At 34.1% G+C, this 22,990-nt stretch overlaps 1 protein-coding gene and 1 long non-coding RNA gene across 6 annotated transcripts; both read right to left on the bottom strand.

The window, feature by feature from the left end:
- Positions 1–4,661: 4,661 nt before the first annotated feature.
- Positions 4,662–13,172, bottom strand: LOC112213577. Of its 4 annotated transcripts, none has more exons than XR_002947472.2 (3): positions 12,278–13,172; positions 11,324–11,327; positions 4,662–4,672 (listed from the first exon to the last, which is right to left on the bottom strand). It is a non-coding gene; the product is annotated as an uncharacterized LOC112213577 (long non-coding RNA). The 4 variants fall into 4 exon arrangements; XR_004462508.1 differs by lacking the exons at positions 4,662–4,672; positions 11,324–11,327 and adding exons at positions 11,127–11,299; positions 11,820–12,093 and having other exon boundaries at positions 12,278–12,508; XR_004462509.1 differs by lacking the exons at positions 4,662–4,672; positions 11,324–11,327 and adding exons at positions 11,500–11,819; positions 11,906–12,093 and having other exon boundaries at positions 12,278–12,506.
- Positions 13,173–13,336: 164 nt separating this feature from the next.
- LOC100747781 (acidic leucine-rich nuclear phosphoprotein 32 family member A) lies at positions 13,337–22,542 on the bottom strand. Of its 2 annotated transcripts, none has more exons than XM_003492644.4 (8): positions 22,244–22,542; positions 17,756–17,899; positions 17,463–17,582; positions 16,411–16,523; positions 16,215–16,321; positions 16,039–16,112; positions 15,781–15,871; positions 13,337–15,532 (listed from the first exon to the last, which is right to left on the bottom strand). In XM_003492644.4, the coding sequence occupies exons 1-8, from the start codon at positions 22,289–22,291 to the stop codon at positions 15,471–15,473; spliced, it is 759 nt and encodes a 252-aa protein (XP_003492692.1). In that variant the 5' UTR covers positions 22,292–22,542; the 3' UTR covers positions 13,337–15,470. The 2 variants fall into 2 exon arrangements, with proteins under 2 accessions (XP_003492692.1, XP_024226276.1); XM_024370508.2 differs by lacking the exon at positions 22,244–22,542 and adding an exon at positions 19,660–20,906.
- Positions 22,543–22,990: the final 448 nt, after the last annotated feature.

The raw sequence follows: 22,990 nt of genomic DNA, 5'->3' as shown, positions 1-22,990 counted from the left end.
GACGATGGAATCGGGCGGCGGTTATTAATATCTGTAAGGTTCAACGTCATCGCGTATCACCGCGCTCGCGTGACGTTTGCACGCAACGCATATAGCCCGACCGGTGAATGATGTAAGAAGAAAACGTCGCCGCTTACGTATCATCGGCGTACGTTCGGCTCTAAACGTGGCGAGAAGAAGAAGAAAAGGACGAGGGAAAAGATGAGGAACGAAGAAAAGAAGGAGAAAGTGAAGGTTGGCGCGGCAAAAAAGGGGGAAAAGAAGAAAAGACGCGCGGTGGACGATGCGCGAGAAAGAAGAGGCGGCCTCTGCATTTATCGTCAGCCGTTCCGTATTTATACCGAGTTAACCAACTCGGCTGGACCCGGGCCAGCATCATCGCTTCTCCATTTTACGTTTTCCTCCCTTTGCGCTAGCTCGCACGACCGACAGACAACCCTTCGAAGATAACAAGATTCTATTGGGGATGCTAGTCGCAAAGCGAATGGCCATACGTTGTCCGAAATGAGAACAGTGGCGGACGAAAGAAAGTTTAGAAGTTTAATAGAACGTAAAAAGACAGGAGAACTTGATGGGATGAGTTTGTGTCCAGCAGAAGAAATGAATAAATAGAATATAAAGGGGGATGATACAAACTCAGCAATTTCAAATTCTCGACGAAAAGTCGAAAGAAGTATGAAATACAAAAAGACAGCACAATTTTCTCAGATACATTTGTATTTAGTAAGAGAAGTGAATAAACAGAGTGTAAAAGGTGGACAGTACGAAGTGGGCAATTTCAAACTACCGCCAATGTGGAAGAAGAGACGAGAAAAGCTGTTTTGTTGCGCTTTAGCAATCGTTTTATGGCTACATGAAGAAATAATAATCATACAACGTCACAAAGCTCAAAAGCGAGCAGAACTCGTTCAAATATTTTGTCAAGGTAATTCGGCGACCACCTTATGCAACCTACTACCTGCTTTAACCGCAGTTAACTTCCTATGGGATTTTCTTAAAAGTAAATTGCAATCTGGTTTATTGGAACAGTTCGGGCAACAAGGGAATTTGCATAATCGAATAGTTCGCATAATAGAGGCTCACCAGCTATCGCCACCCGTTACATTACAAATTCGGATACGACAAACTGTCGTAACCGAGTCTGTTTAATTCGTTTCCACGATTACACGATCTTTGCTTTCATTACGATTTTTTATTCTTAGTAAGAATGAAATATTTTCCACTTTGTAACTGAATATTATACCATATATAGATGTATGTATGAGACAATAAATATTTTGGAAAAATTACGTAAGAACGAAATATATCCGTGATCCTTACACAATCCTTACAGAAAGAATATATCACAGATCCTTACACGTTCGTATAAGAGCTCCACCTCAGTTCGAATAATAAGAGGCTCCCTTAGGAGTTCGTATATTCGAAGTTGGGTTTCAATTTGTTTGTAGAAACGAGGTGCGGATAAGCGAAGTTGCACTGTAAAGTGTACGACAATAAACCAAACACAATTAAGCAACTAAAAGATGCTGTTCGAGAAACGAACGTACCTTTGTGTCTGCAGTATATCTGCAGTATCTTTCTGGTATTAGATATACAGGGTGGTTGGTAACTGGTGGTACAAGCGGAAAGGGGATGATTCTACGCGAAAAAAGAAGTCGAAAATACAGAATAAAAATTTTTTTTTAATTCTTCCATCGAGACAACGATCTACAGTGAGATCCGTTATAACGAGACGTGATAAGGTGCATGCGTACCGAGCCAAAATTCAAAGTCGATTTTCTCGAAAACAAAGCCTCGAACGAAAAATTGTTATTCTATATTTTCGACTTCTTTTCTCGCGTAGAATCACCCCCTTTCCGTTTGTACCACCAGTTACCAAAGTAACTGGTGGTACAAGCTGAAAGGGGATGATTCTACGCGAAAAAAGAAGTCGAAAATACAGAATAAAAATTTTTTTTTAATTCTTCCATCGAGACAACGATCTACAGTGAGATCCGTTATAACGAGACGTGATAAGGTGCATGCGTACCGAGCCAAAATTCAAAGTCGATTTTCTCGAAAACAAAGCCTCGAACGAAAAATTGTTATTCTATATTTTCGACTTCTTTTCTCGCGTAGAATCACCCCCTTTCCGCTTGTACCACCAATTACCAACCACCCTGTATTTTACAAACAATTTTCAAATAGGACTAAAAGAACTGTCGCTTTTTATTTTATTATCGCACACACTGTATGCTGTAGAATAGATGACTGCTACTAATATGATAAAAAAAAATACTGAAATTCGTAGGGTATTGTTCTTTTATCCGCCACTGTATTAGAACAGCTACTGATGTTATTTTTCTTTTTTTATTTATTGATATTTACAATCAATTCTCGTATTGAGAATTTTCAGTAATTTTTTCTGGCGTGGCGCAGTCACATGGCTAAATTTTTTCTGGCGAGCTACTGATGTTTAGTACAAATTCAACGAGTTTTGCTGTTTTTCGATCCTGATTATTTTATCGATGATTATCATATACGGTGACTTTATTATTCGAGAGACTATTGCTCCGCAAACAATGGACACGAAAAGTATATTAGAGATTTACTTAGCAGTATTTTTATGCTTTTAAAAATTTGAATGCTATAACGAAAAATAACACGAGAGATGAAGGAGAAACCTGATGAAAAATCGCCTCATTGGGAAATGAGAATATGCGCAAATACGTTTTTGTATCCATTGTATCTGTTTATAGTAGCGTTGTCGAATTAATTGTTTTCTAAATGCATTAAAACACTTGTAACCAGTAAATTGATTTTGTCACAGGTATATCAAATCATCGAGTAGTATAATTCATTCGAATAGGAATTCCATTAGGTTGTCCGGAAAGTGTCTTTCTTTCGCAAACGAGCTTTTTACGACAGTTTATCTCAAGAGAACAAAATGTATCGTACGTAATTCGACAAAATAGCATAAAACAAAAAACGTTATGCGACAATTATTTCCTGATAAAACGAAAGAAACTTTTCGAACAAGCTAATAGATCGATAGATTTACTTTTGTTAGTCCTATTAAACCAAACGTGCGTTATCGAGAACTTGCTTAGCTTGAGTAAGTAGGAAATCAGATTTAATTTACGCAAAGACTGATGAATCTGGAAATAAACGTTCCTCCCTTCTTCATTTCTGATTTCTCTTTCTGCTTCGATCAATAAATCGACCGCGTGATATTGAACAGTAATTTCTGTAATTGACTTAAGAAAATGAGTAGGATAGGTATAATTCTAGAAAGTCAACGCCTATCATTTCAAAAATCATCATAGGTCTATCGCGGAGAAGATGCTATTAATTTCTCAACACAATGATACAGTCGTGTAATTAATACTTTCTCGAGATTTTGATATAAGAAACAGTTCGACCTGAGACGTTTTCGAAAAGAAAATTTCCTCCTAAACGATATTTCTATATTTTTCGTGATATGTTGCAACAGAGAAAAAAACAAACGGCATAATTTTTCGCCCAACGAACCGTTGCTTACCGTTAAATTACGACAGTTGCGTCAATTAATTCGAATCTGTGCTTTCCATCGTGTGTCTGGCGACTGGAATTGGACTACGTCCAAACATATTGAAGGAAATTAAGGAACAGCAAGAATAAACCTGAGGGAAAGTTACGATAGCTGATACGATAATTTCTTGCCAACAAGATTCATCGGTAACAGGTGATTGAGAAACTTTGCCCGATTCCATAAAGATCTGCTAATTTTGAATGCACGTCAGAGCTATTAAAAGTAATTAAACTGTGTCAAATTAAATCACCACGTATTTAAATCGATCACGTTGAAGACAAATTTCCAGATACATATTTTTATTGAAATATATGTTTGAATAAATATTAGGCATATTTAACTTCTCAGCGACAAAATAGCGATAATAAAATATAATATATAAAACGACGAAAATATAATAATACAAAAAAGCGATCAAATATCGAGCGATTATTGGGAATTGCGAGAATCGAAGATGTCGAAGTGGTTTCGCAGTGAAACTGGCACGCAGTGTACAGAGAATGTGTAGAGAAAGTAAAATCAAATCCAAGCGAGAGAAATCCATAAAAATGTTTTATTTTGCTGAAAGAACGTTCCGGCGATCGATATTGTTTATTTAATCATATGCAACTTGTAATTCAATTTGTCTCAAGATTCTTGAGGAGGAATTCATTTCAGTGAGACATTATCCTGTTGTTATTTATTTCATATCAATTGTGTATTATTTTCCTGTCGCGCTCTTTGTATGGCGATAAGAGTCTTCTTATGACGATTCTGCACAGAAAGACGCGAAAATGGTCCAGGACGGTGCACAGAAAATTGGGACCGCTTGTATAAAACATTACAAGTGCGAAGAAACGAGTCTTCAGGAGAAAAGGAAAACTCACGCATCGACGTAGATAACAAATTCATCAAAAAGTGAAATGTATCTGAGGAAAAGACTGTATGTGCCAGCTCTTAGTTGCAAAGAAAGCTTAATATCCCATTAATTCGTCTGTATGACACAGACAGAAGCCAAAAAAAAAAACGGGTAACTAACAATTATTTACATTTACATCTTTCTGTATAGAGACGATGCTGTGCCACCTTATTCTAACATTGTTAACAATTATTTGGAAAGAGAAATTCCACTTAAATTCTGTACTACGGTATTCTTATCGCTATGTAGGGCACTTTCCAATAAAAAAATCAACATTTTTCGATGTTCGCGCTTGCAGTGTTTCCTACGACCACTTTTCGATTATGAAAACAAGGTGCAGACTGGATGGTGAAATTTAATCGCTACGTTTCGTACGCATCGCGGCTTGGGTTTCAGGAAAATTGGAATATAACGGAACTGCAAAGGGTGAGGCAGTGTCTTCGAAAGCTGCAAGCTCGTAGATATATTTGCCGGCAGTCACGAAGCAAAAGCGTCCGGGACACGGCGACGAGAATAGTAACTGGTAGGCGAAGTTGACACGATAGAAATCGTAGCCTAGGGAGAGACTTTGAGCATGGAGACTTCCGTCTCTCTACACTTTCATGCGATTCCCCCGGTATTTGTTGCTGAAACGCGCAGAATCATCGTACGGATACGTCCGTCCAAGGAAAAACAGTCAACTGCTGAATAAAAGAACTGAGACACCGAGAAAGTTTAATGCAGCCATTATTTACTTTCACGACTCGAAATCACTTTTATCGTCTACCATCCACCGATTCCCCTTAAACTTTACGAACTGGATTGCTTCCAGTGAACAACACCTCGCCGAAATGCTTAGCCGACCAATTTGCGGCTGCGAATGTTTCTTTCAATTTACCAGGGAATTCGATACAATTTTTCCGAACAGCTACAAATTTCATTTGTTTCGATTGTCGGACTATTTGAGTAAATTGTTTAATACGATACTATTGTCATTGTTTAATACGATAGATTTGACTGCAGATGCCACAAACGCAAGTAATTATTTACATACTGTTGTGTTTAAATTATTTAGTAAGTATTTATTCAAATAGTTGTTCGAGTAAATTGTTTGAATTTTTAAATAATTTTATTTAAATAATTCGAATAATAAACTGCAACAATTATTTGCGTATTATTAGACGTACAAATACAGCAAATAACTATTTGAATAAATACTTGTTAAATAATACGAAATAATTGTTTGAATAAATTATTTGAATTTTAATAATTGATTAAAATAATTCAAATAATTATTCGTATATTATTAAAAGTACAAATACAACAAATAATATCTGAATAAATATTTATTAAATAATATGAATGAATAATTGTTTGAATATATTATTTGAATTTAAATAATTGATTAAAATAATTCAAATAATTATTCGTATATTATTAGACGTACAAATACAACAAATAACTATCTGAATAAATGTGTATCAAATAATATGAATGAATAATTGTTTGAATATATTATTTGAATTTAAATAATTGATTAAAATAATTCAAATAGTAAATCCAAATCATTATTATATATAAAACAGCAAATAACTATTTGAATAAATTCTTATTGAATAATTGTTCGAATAAATTAGTTGAATTTAAATTTATCTATTAAAAACATATTAGAAAAATGATACTTTTACACGATGGAACTAGTTTCCCAACATGTAATGAAGATCAAATCAAGATCAAAATTCAAATCTCAGAATTTATATTTCCCTACTTGTAACACTTGCATCGACTACTTGTGATAATATAATGTCCACGACATTATAAACTACTATACCAAATGCGATTCGCATTTGGTTAAAAATTTTATCTAATATGTACCTGACGCATGGAATTTCTCTTTAAGTAAGGATCTCTTTGCGTGTTTATCTTTAATCTACGTGGATATGCTGTTGTGCAAACACTCTCAGCAGCTCATTATTTTCATATTTTCAAGGTACGGTTAGAAAATAAAGTGCATTGCTACGAGCACAGCGAGAGAATAAACGTGAAGAAAGATTTCGATGCGATCTATTGGTACTTCGTCCGACACGAGCGGTTTATTTTGTAAAACCGATCAACAAGCGAAGGAACCGGAACCTTTCATCGCATAATTAAGACATAAATCAACGAAGTAGATCGATGTTCCGCGGATAATAAAATTATGTCCGAGATACTTTTTATTTCGCTAATAGCACACATAGTATCGAACAGGACGAATGGATTGACGTTCAAACTGCAAATATTTAAACGATGATTCATTGGAAAAAATTCACCTATAACATAAATATTACAAATATATAACAGAATATGCAGTGACCCTCGAAATTATGTGAATACTTATAAATATAACACGCTTGGTTGGCGCCGTAACAAGCTACGCCTATCGCGATTACGTTGAAAATATTCGAAAGCGATTAGAAGATTACAAAAATATGAAACTTACTAAAAAATTAGTATACAGTGTAAGTAATGATTAGTACAGACATATATATATAATTAATTCCAAAGGTGATATCAGAGTACTGCAATTTGCTAACGTAATGAATAATTGACTGCTCAAATACCTCGATCTGTTCGTAATAAATATCCTGTAATTTCATCCATTTGCAAATTCATTTCGCCAATATAATCGTGATAATCACGTTTCACTGCATTGCTAATGAAATTGCAAAATCTTTCGCACAACATAAATAAATAAATCCGACATATCCAGAAAAGTTTCCACAAGTGTTTAAATAGCTTCGTATCAATTAAAATACCAATTACAACTAGACTGCGAATATTTATGCATTTTTTTGAAATTTTACGATGCAAGAATGTACGGAATGCGTATGGTATACGAAAATATATAGCACATCCTTAGGAAAGGTACTCGTTATAATTTTTAATAACTAATATCCAACCTCTATCTAAATTCCATTTCCTTGCTCGTGTCTATGAAGATATAAATCTGCATAAAATTCCGCGCTCGAATTATATCAATGCACAGTTACGTATTTCCAATCCTAATCGAAACTTCTTTCACCGTACGATCGAAGATATTGGCTTGGCAACTAAATGATTAGAAAACTTCGTCGTGTCTTAATTACAGCCGTACCGCGCACAATAAACGGCATTAATTTCTTTTTTTTCCTTCTTTTTTTGGCCATATCTTTTGCCGAAATGATCCACGAGGTCCGTTGCCTGGCTCTCGCCTCTTCGTGCTTTTTTTTCCTTTTTTTTTTAAAATCCACTTAAATCCACTATCGTTGACCTCAATGACGTGTCAGAATCCCAGAAAGAAATTCCAGAAATTAGGGGAAAGTTGCAAAAACTGCAGGTACATATTGCATAAAGTATTTCATGCCATTTTTTTCTTCTTTAATTCGTTGATAATTCCTACATATGCTAATTACGCGAACCGAGGTTTCACACGGGACGCACACTTTCAAATTGTGTCATGTACAGCACGAGGAACATGGAACATTTTGAACCTATTGGAAACTAAGTGATTGCGGATTTTGTCAATACCACGTAATGACAAAATCCGCAATCACTTAGTTGCCAAGCCAATATTATTGCGATTTTACGAATTTCTACCGATCATTTGAACTTCCTCTGTCGTCCTTCGCAGCATCACGGATCACATTCGACTCCCGTTTTTCCATCTTCGTTACAGACGACCAATCGTCCTCTCAGTTTCACCGGCACTCGTGCAAATGCTAAGCTAAATTCCGATACAGTGCACGATACGCTGCATTTCTACAGCACGAGAAAAGGCGCAACATCGTTTGCTGTGTTAATGGTCTTTGGTTTCTAGTACATAGGAGCACTGGCTTTCCTCGCCTCGAGTGACTCGCTGAACTTTTTACGTGCGAGTGCCAATGCTCTCGCGATCGAATCTATCGTCCCTTCTTCCTTTGGAACATCGATCCCGGCTTATCTGTACAACTTTGCCGTATGAAAAAGCACCTAAGTCTGTCTGGCCATCGAGACCGCTAATTTCTCAATGTTAGCCCGAACGTATTTTATCGACGCCAGATTTTTCATAAAAATCTTAATGTCACGTACCTTTGACAATTGCTCGTAAACGTAAACTGACACGGCAAAATCCTGTTTAAAGACTTTAGGTTTTTGGACGATGATATTCTTGCTTTCAGTAGGTATAGCTTGGTTACTTTGGTTTATTATTGTTAGTACAGTATTATATGTGAACGTATTATGATTTCGTGTACAGCTAACGGGATGCTTAATTTTTTTTTGAGAAAGGTTTTGGAGCAAAGTTTATCAATGGCCATAATGAAAATTTTGAAAATAACATAAGCAACTCGTATCGAGAGCAAAGTAACCCCAGGACTTTTAAATAGGAATTTGGAAAGTATATTACGTTTTGGTATTTTATTGTGATACGGTAAATTCAAATAGAAATTTCATTGTCAAGAAATGTTCGTATCTTTGCTACTCGTTTACTTGGAAGATTATTACGTACATGTTTATCGCTGAATATCATAAAATAATTTTCTAACTTTATTGAATTTGAATAAAATTACTCGGCAACTTTATTCGAATATTTCGTTAACAATTTAACAATACGATAAGCTGTTTTCGTAACAAATATAGTATGCTTTGTGTTAAATAATAATATTCGTACGAATAAAATATTATTAATCAATGACACATCTGTGCATAAAGAAGCAGATACAACGAGAAGAAATCCTTTCACGGAGCTTCCTCGAGGTATACGAAAAGTCTTAGAAAGGTTTCACGCAGAATACCTTGAAGAGCTACTTAACTTTAGAACGTTTTGACTGCTTGTTATCTAAAAGAGGAAGATAACCATATTTTCAGAAGAGGCATTCGTCAACCTTCTCAATATGATCTTATCTAAAATCATCAAAACTCTCCAACGAGATCTATAGAAAGTTAAAAGATCGGAAATTAAATAAATTCTCATTGCAAGTATCATAACTTATAATTAATTCTTTTAACAAAAGATATTTCTCGCTCGTCTTTAAATTTGTTTTCTTATCGTGAAACATTTTTCATACTCTAAAATGACGACGTCGTATAGTTTAAATAGTTGGTTATTAATTTTATCGACTATAAATTAATGACCAATTGGCGATTCTCGTTCCCTAAATCTCGTCGACTGACACAAATTTTTAAGTACAAGTTTTCGAATGGAAGCTCGATTTTCTCCTCTTTTTTTTCAATTGAAAACTACTCACCGATTCGGACGAGAGTGGTAGCCCTAGCATGGCAATACCATAGACCGGTTCTACCAGATAAGTCTGTATAACCACCATCACGAAAGCAAGTTAAGACACCTACGAATTACACGGTCTTACGGTATATCGCAGGTAAATACCAACGACGTGTTTTCCTTCGTTGAAAATCTAAACGCAAAACGAGCGCGCTTCCAAGGAATCAATGATCCTTGCAAGTTATGTACTTGCGTACTCTATATAATGACCCACTTAATCTCAACCTTTAAAGAACGCTGTTTCCTTATAAAGATGTTCTTAACATATTATGAAACAAAATCACGTTAACGAGACGCTTCATTTGTTATTTCCTTTTAATTAATCCACGTTATTAAACTGTCACAGTTTAATGACGAATGGGAGTTCCAAGAATTTGCTGAATAATTTTTCTACTATTTTTTTCCATCTAGATGCTACAATTATATGAAATTTGGAGAAATTGAAATTGAATAGAAAGAGAGATTGGTTTAAAATCTTTACTTTGATTGGAAAAACGAAACAACGATTTAATTTATTTAGTTTTATTCGTTAACGAATTAAGTAGGATCAATAGATATATTTTTGTACAATAACGTTTATACGTTTTCCTGGTAAATATAACAAATCTGTTCTTTAACTTTTATTATACGTAGGACATTTTTATTTAAATTATTATTTTATTTAAACTATTATAACTAATTATTATAACTATGTGCTATAATCTGCATTTATATTGTGCATAAAAAACGTTACAAGGAACTATAGTCTTAAATGAAATTCTAGATTAAGTTGATATATCCATTATTTACTTTATACAATGATACAATTCGACCGTCAATTGTACACATAAATGTTATAAGGAAACCGTGAAAGGTATATTGATAAAATCTCTAAATGTGTGATAATACAGGGAAGGTAAATACTGTTCAGACTAACGGTGTATGTGTTACGATCTTTCCCTATCGTCAATTAATTTCCAGGTCATTTTACAGTGGGTCAATAACTCCTTATAATTTAATCAGGAAATTTAGATAAAACAGGCAAGTAAGTTGAAAATAAAAGAAAACAAGTTGTTGAAAAATGTGATAACTGATAAATAAATAAATAAATGTGATAAATTTATCTTACTGAATCATTTCTCTGTAACAGCCAATATAATATTTATGTATATTTTACGTTACCTAAGCATACAAATATATTAATGAAAGTTGAATTCAAAATAATTGATAATAATACATCGCATAGATAAAACTTGCACCTCATTAATAAATATTTTTCCAAAGTTTAAATACGATGAATCCGTTACACGAAAAGGTTACATTATATTCAAAGATAATGGCAAGTCTATTAATGAAAAACTTTTTAAAAATGTTGGTTCAAGGTCTAAATTGTAAAATTTTAAATGTTTTAATAAATTTTAAATTTATTCATAATCTTTACCGATGCAGCAAGAATATACGATAACAGCAATACCTGAGTAATAAAAATTTTGGCCAATAGCGTTCAATACACGTTTTTAATACAAGCGTTACGTACTAACGTGTATTATGTAGTACCGTACAGTATTGTTAGGTACAAACTGGACGAAACTAACGATATGTCATCCGTTTTCTCCTAAAAAATAAAACGTACTCGAACGAAACTCTTGTCAGGAATCGGTTATATAATATATAACGTTGTAAAAAGCACAACTCTACTTCTAATTGCAGAGAATACGTGTAAATTTAATGTATAAAATTTAATGTATTAATTATAAATAGATTCGATGTATTTAATTTAATTATTTAACGTATAATATTATAAAAAGAATTGGGTAAAATACACTGACGAAGTGTATAGCGTATTATTACATTAACTCGATTTTTTGTAATTTCCAAGAACTGAAATGTATGCTAACACGTGCATTATAATAATACGATGTAAATAATTTTGAAAAAATACATAACGGAAAAAAGATTTCAAAGGCTAAGATTATATTCACTGGCGGGATTGTAGCTCATTCTATTTTAAGAAATTCGCAAGTTTGAAAATGTAAGCATTCGACAGAGAGTAAAATATTCGTGTCACGTGATAATCTACGGCTTACAACAACGTATTTCGTTGAATAGTGTGCGGACTAACACTGAAGATGCACCTGTAACATATGCATTATTACGCTGAACTAGGCCCAAGAGTTGCATAATTGTCATTTTAAATGAAACTCTGCTACATAACTTGTACATGTTTACCGCTTATATAAGTCACCTCTGTACGAGCGACAAGAAAATCCAACAAATTGTTACCGGCTTCTTCGCAGATTCGGATACAGCCTCTCTTACAATACATAAGTACGTGTTGTCAATGAAATGTCAAATTTTACAACCTTATACGAACGAAATAGATTATCTGGGGGGTTATGAGGCTACACACTGGAACATTTAAATAGCAATATCCATTCTTTCAAACACGTTGAAACATAGAATATGTAGCACCGAGGGTTGAAACGATTTGTAAAAGCACAATTTTGTTCGCAGCGTACAAAGGACTGACATGCTCTCCGAAGAAACCTGTTAGGAACGTACAAATGTATGTATGTCTTTTCGCAGCACTTACCTTCTCCTTCGCTCTGCCTGCATGTTTTTGCACTGTTTTCGCAATCAACGCACCCTTACTTTCAGCCATTTTCTTCACGTTACTTAAAAAACGATGACTTTGTTACTTCTCTCCGCAAAACACTAATTTCAACTTCGAAACCGACGTTACTAGCTTCCACAACGAACCACAACCTAAACGCACGAACGGAAGCGCGGAGAAACACTGAAGACTCGACACGAAACTGCGCGCCGAGCATAAATTACCGCACTTTCACAGGGCGTCGCCTATTGGCAGCACCGTACATGCTCTCGCGTATTTTACCTGTTGATACAGTAGAACAAAGGTAAAGATAGATGAATGAAAAAAATCCAATAGGCTTAAAATTCACTTGAAACTAATTTTAGGATACTGAGTCGAAAAATTACTTTAAATATACATTAATTATACGATTGAAAACTTTAGTACAAACTTCTCAAATATTAATTTATTAATCTACCATCCAAATAGATTCTTAAGAATTATAAATTTTATATACGTATACTGTAACGATATAAGTATTTAATTATGTGTATAAGGTTACAATAATGTCAAAGCAAATATACTTATATATATATATATGTATATTAAACGTTATATGAGTAGTATAAACATGTTTATAATACATTTTTATAAATTAATGCACATAAAAATACCCTTTTTTAGATTAAAAACAAAATTAAACCTAAAATATAAAATTAATTGAGTGATACTTTAAATATTTCAACTATTAGTTATATAAATGATTTCAGACACAGAAAGAACGAAAACGTTAAAACAAAATTGTTTTTATTTTGAATATAAAAGTCATAACTATATATAATATTTAAGATTTTAATTATTATGATTTTTATATTCAAAATCAAAATATTTCTTACTGCTTACATCTTCGTTATATGTATATATATAGATGCCATATACATATTACATGAATTACAGAGGAAAATAAAAGAAAAAATAAAATTCTTAATATTTTATATATATAAATATGGATTATGTAGAGAGTGGAAAACATATTAATAATATTTATCACACATCATCCTTGATTTGTAAATGATTTTATTAATAAATTATTTTTTCTTATTTTGTGATGAGGATTGCTCGAAATAAACAAACGTTATGATAAAGATCCACTTTAACAACGGAACAGACAGACAATACAGAGATGTAATAAATCTGATAATAGAAGGTGATAGATTCCCTTACGTAAATGGTCTATCCAAAATTGCAATTGACAAAAGTGTATGTGTCGCGGGACGCGCGGGATGTTTAATTATTTATAATTTAACTTTTTAATTATTTATAATTTAACTTTTAATACATCCGCGCGAGCCGCAATTACAAATTGCAGATTGGAAATTTACAGATTTGGACCTGTACATGTCATATACTCATTGTACCTAATATAAATTTGCTTTAGTCTTGGAAAAATTGGATAAGGCCATAACCAAACTGGCGACAAAGAGGCGCCAGATCCTCGACTCTACCATAATTTTTTCTTATAAAACCGATCTTCTCTTGCACTCTCACTCGCTATTTCACTCCCATCCATACTCACGATCACGTAGTTAATTGGTAGTCCGTCCAGTAATCCACTTGCTACAGTCTCACCATTAACTACATCGTCTAATCCATCTTTCACTTTTACGCCTATTTCTCGATACTTTATCTTTCCACTCTAATCTAAATTTTGCGTTTCTGACTTTTTTTTAAATACAATTCAAAAGTGCGAAAGCGCAAGTGTAAATATTTGTTACTTTTTAAAAATCATAATTGTAATTTAATATTAATAATAATATTAATAATCATTACCCATTAACTTCGCACTTTAATCATCACGAGATGTGTCAGCGCTATGGTAACTTCAGAGACAGAAATTAAAGGTTATTATTGATTTACAGTAATTTTGATTCTTTTCTTTATGTTTAATATCATATTCCAATATTTAGTGACTTGTTGTTACATATAAACAATACACATCCATTAAGTAATTTAATCGTAATAATAAAAAATTCTACAGATTTTCTGATGTAAAAAAACATTTAATCATTGCAACTGAATGCTTGCAACTGTAAACGGGAAGATATTACAATGATGTCATTAATCAAATGAATTTCTCATATTAGAGCATAACACGTAGCACATGGAATGCCCAAAAGTAAATAACAATAATCTTAACAGCCATGTTATGTGCAGCTTAATGCCATTATATATAAACACCTGGAACTTAAAATTTACTAAAAATTACAAGAATACCACAATATCAATTGTGTTCTTATATTACTTCACAGTCCTTTCAAGATATCTTGAAAAATATCAAAACTATTTAACTTATATCAAAACAATGAAACACAGAAAATACTAAAATACCATTTATGTGCTAAACTGATTTGTTTTTGTTCATACCAATTATACATTTCAAACACTATTATTATTCTAATAAACGAAATGTACATACTTTTTTTTCTTTACTTCCTTATTCTTATGATGTAAATTCCTACCTTACGTCTTTCATAGATATAAGCTCAATGTATGAGCAACATATATTTATCTCTTTATTTTCTGTCCCAAAAATCACAGAGGCATAATGCACCTCAATGTATGGTGTAAACCTGTACAAAAGTTGTTCCTCATTTACTCTATACTTATTCATGGTACAATAATAATGTATTTAAAATGTAACTTATGTAACCTTAGTACTGATTAACGATGACTGCATTCCAGCGTGACCAGCCTTTGGCCGACTGGAGCTAACAGACAAATACGCTCCTTCAAGTGTAAAACTCCATTGTTGCCTTTTTCAAGTCATTCAATATGTGATCTTTCACCCACTATGCAACACCACTAATACTCTAACTATATACTCTATATAAAATATCGTTAGTATAACTAAAACGCGCTGTGCCCAGCTGGAATGCAGTCCTATTTTATCCCATCATTATCCCCCTTTCATTTTCATTCACATTCCTCTTCTCCATAATGGTAATCGTTTGTTGTTCCACAGACAATTCGTCAGTCAATGATTTACTGATAAATTCACACCACTAACTGTAGTCTGTCATTGGTCGGTCAATTAGTTTGATTCCCAGATGTTCACTCGGCGGCTCAATTATTGTTATTATTTATATGAATTTTACACTCATTCAACAGAATCAGAAGCCTGCTCTTTGTAATTCTAGTTTCCTGAGTCTCCCACATCTTCATGTTTTCTCTTCTTACCTCGAGCAGGAGATGACTCTATATAACGCGATAAAAAAGTAATAAAATTTATGGCATTATACTCTACGAAAATTATTTCCTTTTTAAATAACAAGAAAGACTACTTGAGACAGAATAATATAGTTCATTTTAAGGTATTTTATATGACAGTTATAGATAAGTTATAGATAGATGGCAGTTATAATAAAATATTTAAGATAGTAGATTAATATTTCAGTAACAACAATAAAACGAATGGATCTATCTGAATCAAAAAACTTATTTACCTTCTTCTTCATCCTGTTCATCATCTTCATTGTCATCATCTTCTTCTTCTTCTTCTTCGTCACAGAGAAAGTCGTCTTCATCACTTTCATCCTATATTATAACAATCAAATAAATGCATCCATTAATCAAAAGATATAAAAAGCCACAACATTAATAATCATCTTTAAAGTATCTTTAAATTAAAATGTAGTTTATAGCGAAATTATTACATTTTGTATACAGTAAAAAGTCTAAAGTTTGAAACATGAATAACTTACTTCAAGACCATCCTTGTATACAGCTTCTAATCCTACATCACCCTCCTCAAAGACAAATTCTTCTTCATCTGAAACTAGAAAGTTAAATATTTGTAATTAAAACATAAATCTCTTTCTTCACTTTGTTTTTTGTTATTTTAATAAATGTTTAACCTAATTTTCATCTTTTAACTAACCTTCCTCACTATCTTCCTCATTAGCATCTCCATCTCCATCTTCATTCCCATTTACTTCATCATCCTCTCCTTCACTATCATCTACTTCACAATCGTCTGTATCAAATCTATATAACATAATATTTTTAATTTTATCTTTCAATGCATTTGCAAAAAACAAACCAGACAAATGAAACAATTCTTTAGCATTACATACCCATCAAGACATCGAAGGCTGGGAATAAGGCTAAAAACTTTCTCTCTATAATTGTCCAAATTTGTCACTTCATTATTAAAGAGATCCAAATTTTTTAAATTTTTAAACTCCTTCTGCAAAGAAAAACAATTTTTAATATATCTATTGATACTTACAAAAAGCATATATATATATATATATATCGGAGATGGAAGGATGGAAGGACACCAGATATCTTCCCCTGGAACTCCGGGAAAATCCGTAAAATCGTAATTAAAGTTTACAGTTGTAATTAAACAATTTGCCGTCATCCTGCCTAATTGTACTTGTTTGCGATTTGTGATAATAAACTTGGGCTCAAGGCGACCATCAGTCGCCAAACGTAGCCGCGGTCAACGGGAAGGGCGCTCTAACAAAGGTGCAGAGTGATGTTATGACTCTCATTAAAGGAAATACCCATAGAGGTACCCGACAGTAAAACATGCCAACGGTTCCTTCGGACAATGAATACCTGATGTTGAGGCACGTACACAGCACAAGTCTGGTTAGCCCGAGGACCCGCTATAAAACCTGGGTTTTTCGGCAATTAAGATCTGTGCAAACGGACAGGCAGCTTTTGTCTCAAATCGACCAATCTACAGCGACGTCGATCCGAGGATCTTGTGTACTTAGACACCCCACCATAGTTGGCCTCGGTAACGTCATTGGGACGAAAAATTTTTTTTTTCTCGAGATCTCATCGGCGAAGGGAGTAGTACACGTTTGAGTTAGAGCAAGTATACCTATCCTCCCGTTGACCGTGGACTCGTTATCGAACCTAAGACCATCATCACTAGTGTCGCTAGTGCCTAATCGCCGCTGTTGATTGTCGGATCGGTAGTGTTCATACTCGTAGTATCAGGCCGTATCTTCGTTATAACACAACGCTGGCCAACTCCAAGGGAGGTCTGTCAAATGCCCACCACCCTGTTCCTGACTCTTCTCCGACATATATATATGTACAGGGTGGTTGGTAACTGGTGGTACAAGCGGAAAGGGGGTGATTCTACGCGAAAAAAGAAATCGAAACTTACTAAAGGTTGAAGTGTATCGAGATCTTTGATCTTGTTTCCACTAAGATTGAGATGAGTTAACTTGGGACTTGACTGAAGAAGATTTAAACCTCCAGAAATTCTGTTGTCACTAAGTTCCAGCTATAAAAAATAATAGTAATTTGTATTGATTTCAATTCATCTTTTATATTCAAGATTACATTTTATTTAAGATATAAAAAGTGCCACTATATGTTATTCTTAAAAGTTTGCAAGAAATAAATACTTTGTAGATTACATTTAAGATAACAATAATAGATATGCTTTTTGCTTACCTTTTTAAGACTTGACAACTTTGGAAAGCCTTTTAGACTGGTAAGACCCACATTGATGAGGCTTAGTGATTCTAATGCAACAAATTCATCTGTCAGACCTACTATATGCGTGCTCCGACAATTGTCAAGAACAAGTTCTTTGATCTGAAAAAATAATAACATTTTTATAAGTATTGTACTAAAATACAAGAGCAGGTAAATTACAAATATTACAAAAATAGTATATCATATTCTATTCATAATTGTACCACAGATACCATATGTCTCCGTTTATTGAAAATAAATGTGTATAACGATATTTTACAATAAACGTAACTTTATATACAAATGATAAAAGCCAAAAATAAATAAAAATTTCCTAATTAGAAATAATAAATTTCTATGTATGTAGTTTCTGCATTAACCACTTAAAATTTAATAAATTGTACAAAGATTAGTGAGATAATGAATATCAACGATTAAGGAACAGCTTTGGTTACAGAAACTGTCCGTATAAACGACGAGACTATTGCATTCTTAATTACATTTGTAAGCTCAGTATATAGTGAAGGCGTGAATACGAAAAGTTGGTGGTATATGAAAAAGGTAATAGTCGCTAAAATTCAAACGAACGATAAGCTTTCGCGGGAGATGGGCTATTTTATTGATCGGAGAAAGAGAAAGGTGAAAAGAGAGGGGAGATAGAAAGGAGACAGGAGAAACAGGGAGGGGAAGTGTGAGGGGGCGCCCGGGATACAGGGGTGATGGTAGTAGAGTGCACGACGCGTCTTGTTTAGCGGCATCAGAAAAGCCGGCAAGCGATAAGTACTGACTGCGGCACGCGACAAGCGAATCCGAGTAGTTTCAAGTTCTAATGTTATCGAAATTCATTTCTTATCGCAAATTGAAATGAATTTCGATACAATTCGTTTTATCTAAAATTTGAAATTGCATATTAAAAATATAATTACTCTATATTCTATTTACTATAATATAATCGTCTGAAACAATTTTACATAGTAAATGAAAAAAAAAATTGTTAATCGCTACTTCATAAAATTCGAATAAAATTCTGAATAAAGCCGAATATATCGCTGCGTAGCAAATTTTAGTGACGACAAACCGCTTTCACGCGAAGCCTCGTCGCATGTCCTTATCTTAGATTCACTGCCCGACATTCCGACCGGCCGGCTGATTGGCTGCGCCGTGCGTTGCACTGATCGTAGTGGAAGCGTTTACGAGAAGTTGTCGTGGCTTATAGGAGCGGATCAATGACAGCTACAAGTTAACTAAGAGATGGATAGAAGGAAATATTTGATGAAATTTTGAGATTAAATTAATTTAAAAAAGACATATGTTCTTATTTTATAGAAAATAGTTAACAGATTGTTTGATATGTACGTTAAAATGATAATTTGAAATGCAAAATTCTTAAAATAGTATAAAGAAAAGAAATTTCTATATAATGAAACTTTTAAAAATTAAAATAAAATCTTATATTTTCGTATCGTTGATAATAATTTGCAGTTTATTTTTCCTAATATATTTAAATCGATTATTAATAAGAAATATATTTACTATTGTTAATATCAATATTTAAATTAAACGGAAAAACTGTTTTTGAAAAAAATTAAGAACGATATTAAGAAATTTCACTTGATATTAATGAAACATGATATATGAAATCGCGTTGCTTTTTATGGAACAGCTCATAAAATAGTAGCTACGGCACTGTTGAATAAACTGCATCGCAACGCCGGTGGTTAACGTGATGCAAACGCCCACGCATATGTATTATACTCTAATGTATCGAAAAATCTAGATAATGGTGTCGAGTGTTGCTCAATTGTTGTAATGAAATTCGTAATGCAAGGTAAAGATGTGAAAAATAGTTATTTTGATTTTTTTACTGCTCGAGAACGTACGCGTGTCAGTTGGTGACAGAGTGGACTCGTCCAAGATGGCTGCACAGTGATCAGTAATACGCCATAAGACATTATCGGAGATTAGATACATAAGAAACCTTATGATCGGTTCAGCATCGTTCGTATACATTTTAATGGCTGGAAATAATCTTAGAACATATGCTATCTTACAAAATGTAGACAAATCTAATTGTCAATAAGAATACACTCGCGCGCACCGGAAGACAATGGCGACGTTCACTCGCACGCGCATCTCATGGCAGCACCTCATGGCACGCACAACTCTTCCCGCTGATAATTGATTTACATAATATACTTTTACCACTTGTGAAAAAATATGTAGACCGTGTAAAATATGGCACGGATTAAAAAAAAAATGTCACAATGTTAATTTAACAATTCCAATTACGTTTATATGTATATCTAAACCTATATTAAAGGCGATGTAAAAGAATATTTATTGTTAAGAGAATTGTAGCTTAAAATACGATTCACGATTTATTGCTTTTTCAAGCCAGATTGCATGTAATAGACATACCTTTTGAGTTTTACACGGTAGTTTATAAATAGTGTCACATTTTACATTAATTATATTCGGTTTTCGACTCGTATATTAACTACAATTCCAATTTTGTCATGAAAGAAACAAATCAACTGATATACGTAGTATCTGTAACGAAGAAATGAATTACGATGCAAAATACAATCTTCGGTTCTTATTGTCTGGTAAATTCTTTCAAGTTCAAGTTTCCATTTGACCTTGGTGGATTTAACGTTCTTGGAATACCGAAAATCGCGGTCAAAGGACTGTTAAGTTCTGACATAATACTTTATGTGTAAGCACCCGTAACTTGTCAGCAGATGCATATGAGGTTGCATATGTTTCGAAATTCGTTCGAAAGGGGCACCATCTTGTCAAAGCCTTTTTGTACTTCACTATTGCGTTGTACATAAGATCAACGAAGAAGCACATTGCTAATGATATTGTAATATATTTGAAACAAACAATTTTCTAAAATGCCGTATAAACGATCTGCTACGACGTGGTTGCCTCTGTTAATAGGAACACACGTACGATGCACGGTAGTTTAAAAAGAGAGGCTCCTAGAGACAGCCACGCCACGCTATAATTTGATCACTCGACTTGCGTATAACATGGCATTTTAAATAAGAAACGATTATGTTTGAAATTACTTGATTCTCTCAAAGAAATTTATCGATTATGGAAACGTACAAATAATACAGTACTATATTGATAGAGGAACTTTCTAAAAAAACAACGTTACTTTCACACATTTTCCAAAATATTTTTAAGATAAATTTGTTATAGAAAAATTATTACACGAAAAATCGTCTAGAAAATATTTTATCGAATTTATTTTAACGTTCTAATTGAGAAACGCGTGTTTATACAACATTAGAACCTAAATACAAAAAATTAATTTCTCTTTGAAATTAATAATAGAAAGGTATGCTAGAAATTTTTTAATTCGAATACTTGTTCTCTAGAAGAAAAGTTTCAGAAATATAGAACTGATTAATTACGAAATTATTGAATACGTTTTTAAAAATTAATTAATTATTGGTCCTGTAACCGAGGCAAACTATGTTATGAAAATAACAATGGAGTTACTACCCGTTTAGTTGCTTAATATTTGCGTAAATATTTTTCGTTCAACTTCCTCAAATTGATCGAAATAAGCACAAAAAATCAGCCATTGCAAAGAGCAATATCTCCATTGATTAAACATGTTTTACTTTCTATGCCAACGACGCTAATTCTACGATGTATTACATCACAAATCAGCAAGATGTAGTATATATAATACTATAGGTTTTATAGTAAATAAAATAATTCAAGTTCAAATGTATTTAGCTGCGGGTTGTATAGTGCTTTCTCTATGAACGTAATAACATCTGCGGCGCGATAAGGGACACTTCGTAATTCAATAGAAAGCTCCGTACGCTAGAAAAACTTGAGAAAATTTGATAAACGATTGGTTGATCAACTATTCGTTGAATTCAGAGAACCAATCAGCTTTCGAGTTTCTCAATTTTCCAGCTTATACGATACAACTGGCAACTCGGAATCTTTCCTAACTGTATCAGTTTCTTCAAATTTTCCGGGAATCTGGTAAAAAGACACACGCGATAACAGAGTACGAACTCGAAATAAAATATCGGGACGAAGAGAGGGAAGCAATAGGAGAAAACGCGTCATGTCGAGAGACGAAGTAATGAAAAATGAAGGAGACAGGCCGTTTAAGCGAACCACGCCATGCCTGTTACTCTTGTGGTAATCGTAGCATCTCGTGTCGGCATCGAGAACACGTCTTCTTGCCCGATAAATCGTCGGAGCCACGCGGTCACCGTCAAGAAATCCGAGTTCTCGTGCGTCTTCGAGAAGCCAGTGGCGTGCCGCAGAGCGAGTGCGTGGTGTCGGTGTCGCGCGAGGGAACACAATTCTCTCTCTGCACCCGCTCTCAGACCTGTACACGATAGAACACCAAGCACGCAACAACCCGCTGTATCGTTCTCGTGTCGAGCAAAGCAGTACAATAAAATAAAGTGGGGTTCGGCTTACTTCACCGGGGTTCCTTCCCCGTTTTTCGAGCTCTATTCGTTTCTCCATGGCCGGCAAACCCGTTTCTAACTCCGTACACAGATCACTACACCTTCCTGCGTCGCAACAACTCGTCGCAACCTTGCTTTCAAACCGGGAATATGACGGACGGACCACGGTCGGTCACTAGTCGGACAGAGCCACCACCGTACCGAGGAGCCAACCCAACGGCAGTTCGATTCTGGCCTAGGCCCTATGCTCGCTACACTCGACTCACCGGACTGGCGGGGCCCCCACACAATAACAACCCACGAGGCGGGAAACGAAACACATGTCTGGCACTACTTTCGAAGCGACCAATCCCGTTCTTTTGTTCGCTCACGGTACCGATCGACCTGACATCTCGCGGCCTTTTACGCAACTTCACTTTAGCGCGGCTAAATTCATTTCCTTTATATATCTAATTAGACCGAGAGAATTTTCATTCATACAACTCTCCAACGCTTTTCTATTTAAACGTTCGTTGCTTTATTAATCAATCCAGATACTCAATTTCAGGGCTAATACACAAATTGTCCCTTTTTTATTAATGATGGAAGAATTTGGTAGTTTGCACCCGTTACCGCAATCATTTTGAAGCTTCCGGCGCTCGTGTTAGACTAAGAGATTCCTTATGCTTACTTTATTTTACGTAACGTCACCTAAGAAAATCCGACGTAATTCTATGAGCAACTGACTATTTGGCGTTGGAATGAACCGATGCTCTTT

This window comes from Bombus impatiens, unplaced genomic scaffold (assembly GCF_000188095.3).
Source record: "Bombus impatiens unplaced genomic scaffold, BIMP_2.2 scf_0791, whole genome shotgun sequence".
Classification (NCBI taxonomy): Eukaryota; Metazoa; Arthropoda; class Insecta; order Hymenoptera; family Apidae; genus Bombus; species Bombus impatiens.
This window is presented reverse-complemented; position numbering and strand designations above follow the sequence as displayed.

What these genes read in the sequence shown, in the direction of transcription:
- LOC100747781 (XM_024370508.2), bottom strand. Translation starts at nt 19,731, where the DNA reads ATGTCTTATGGCGTATTACTGATCACTGTGCAGCCATCTTGGACGAGT. An exon ending in TCTGTCACCAACTGACACGC is followed by an intron (nt 17,900 to 19,659) that starts GTACGTTCTCGA and finishes TTATTTTTTCAG; the next exon opens with ATCAAAGAACTTGTTCTTGA. An exon ending in AGCCTTCGATGTCTTGATGG is followed by an intron (nt 16,322 to 16,410) that starts GTATGTAATGCT and finishes TATGTTATATAG; the next exon opens with ATTTGATACAGACGATTGTG.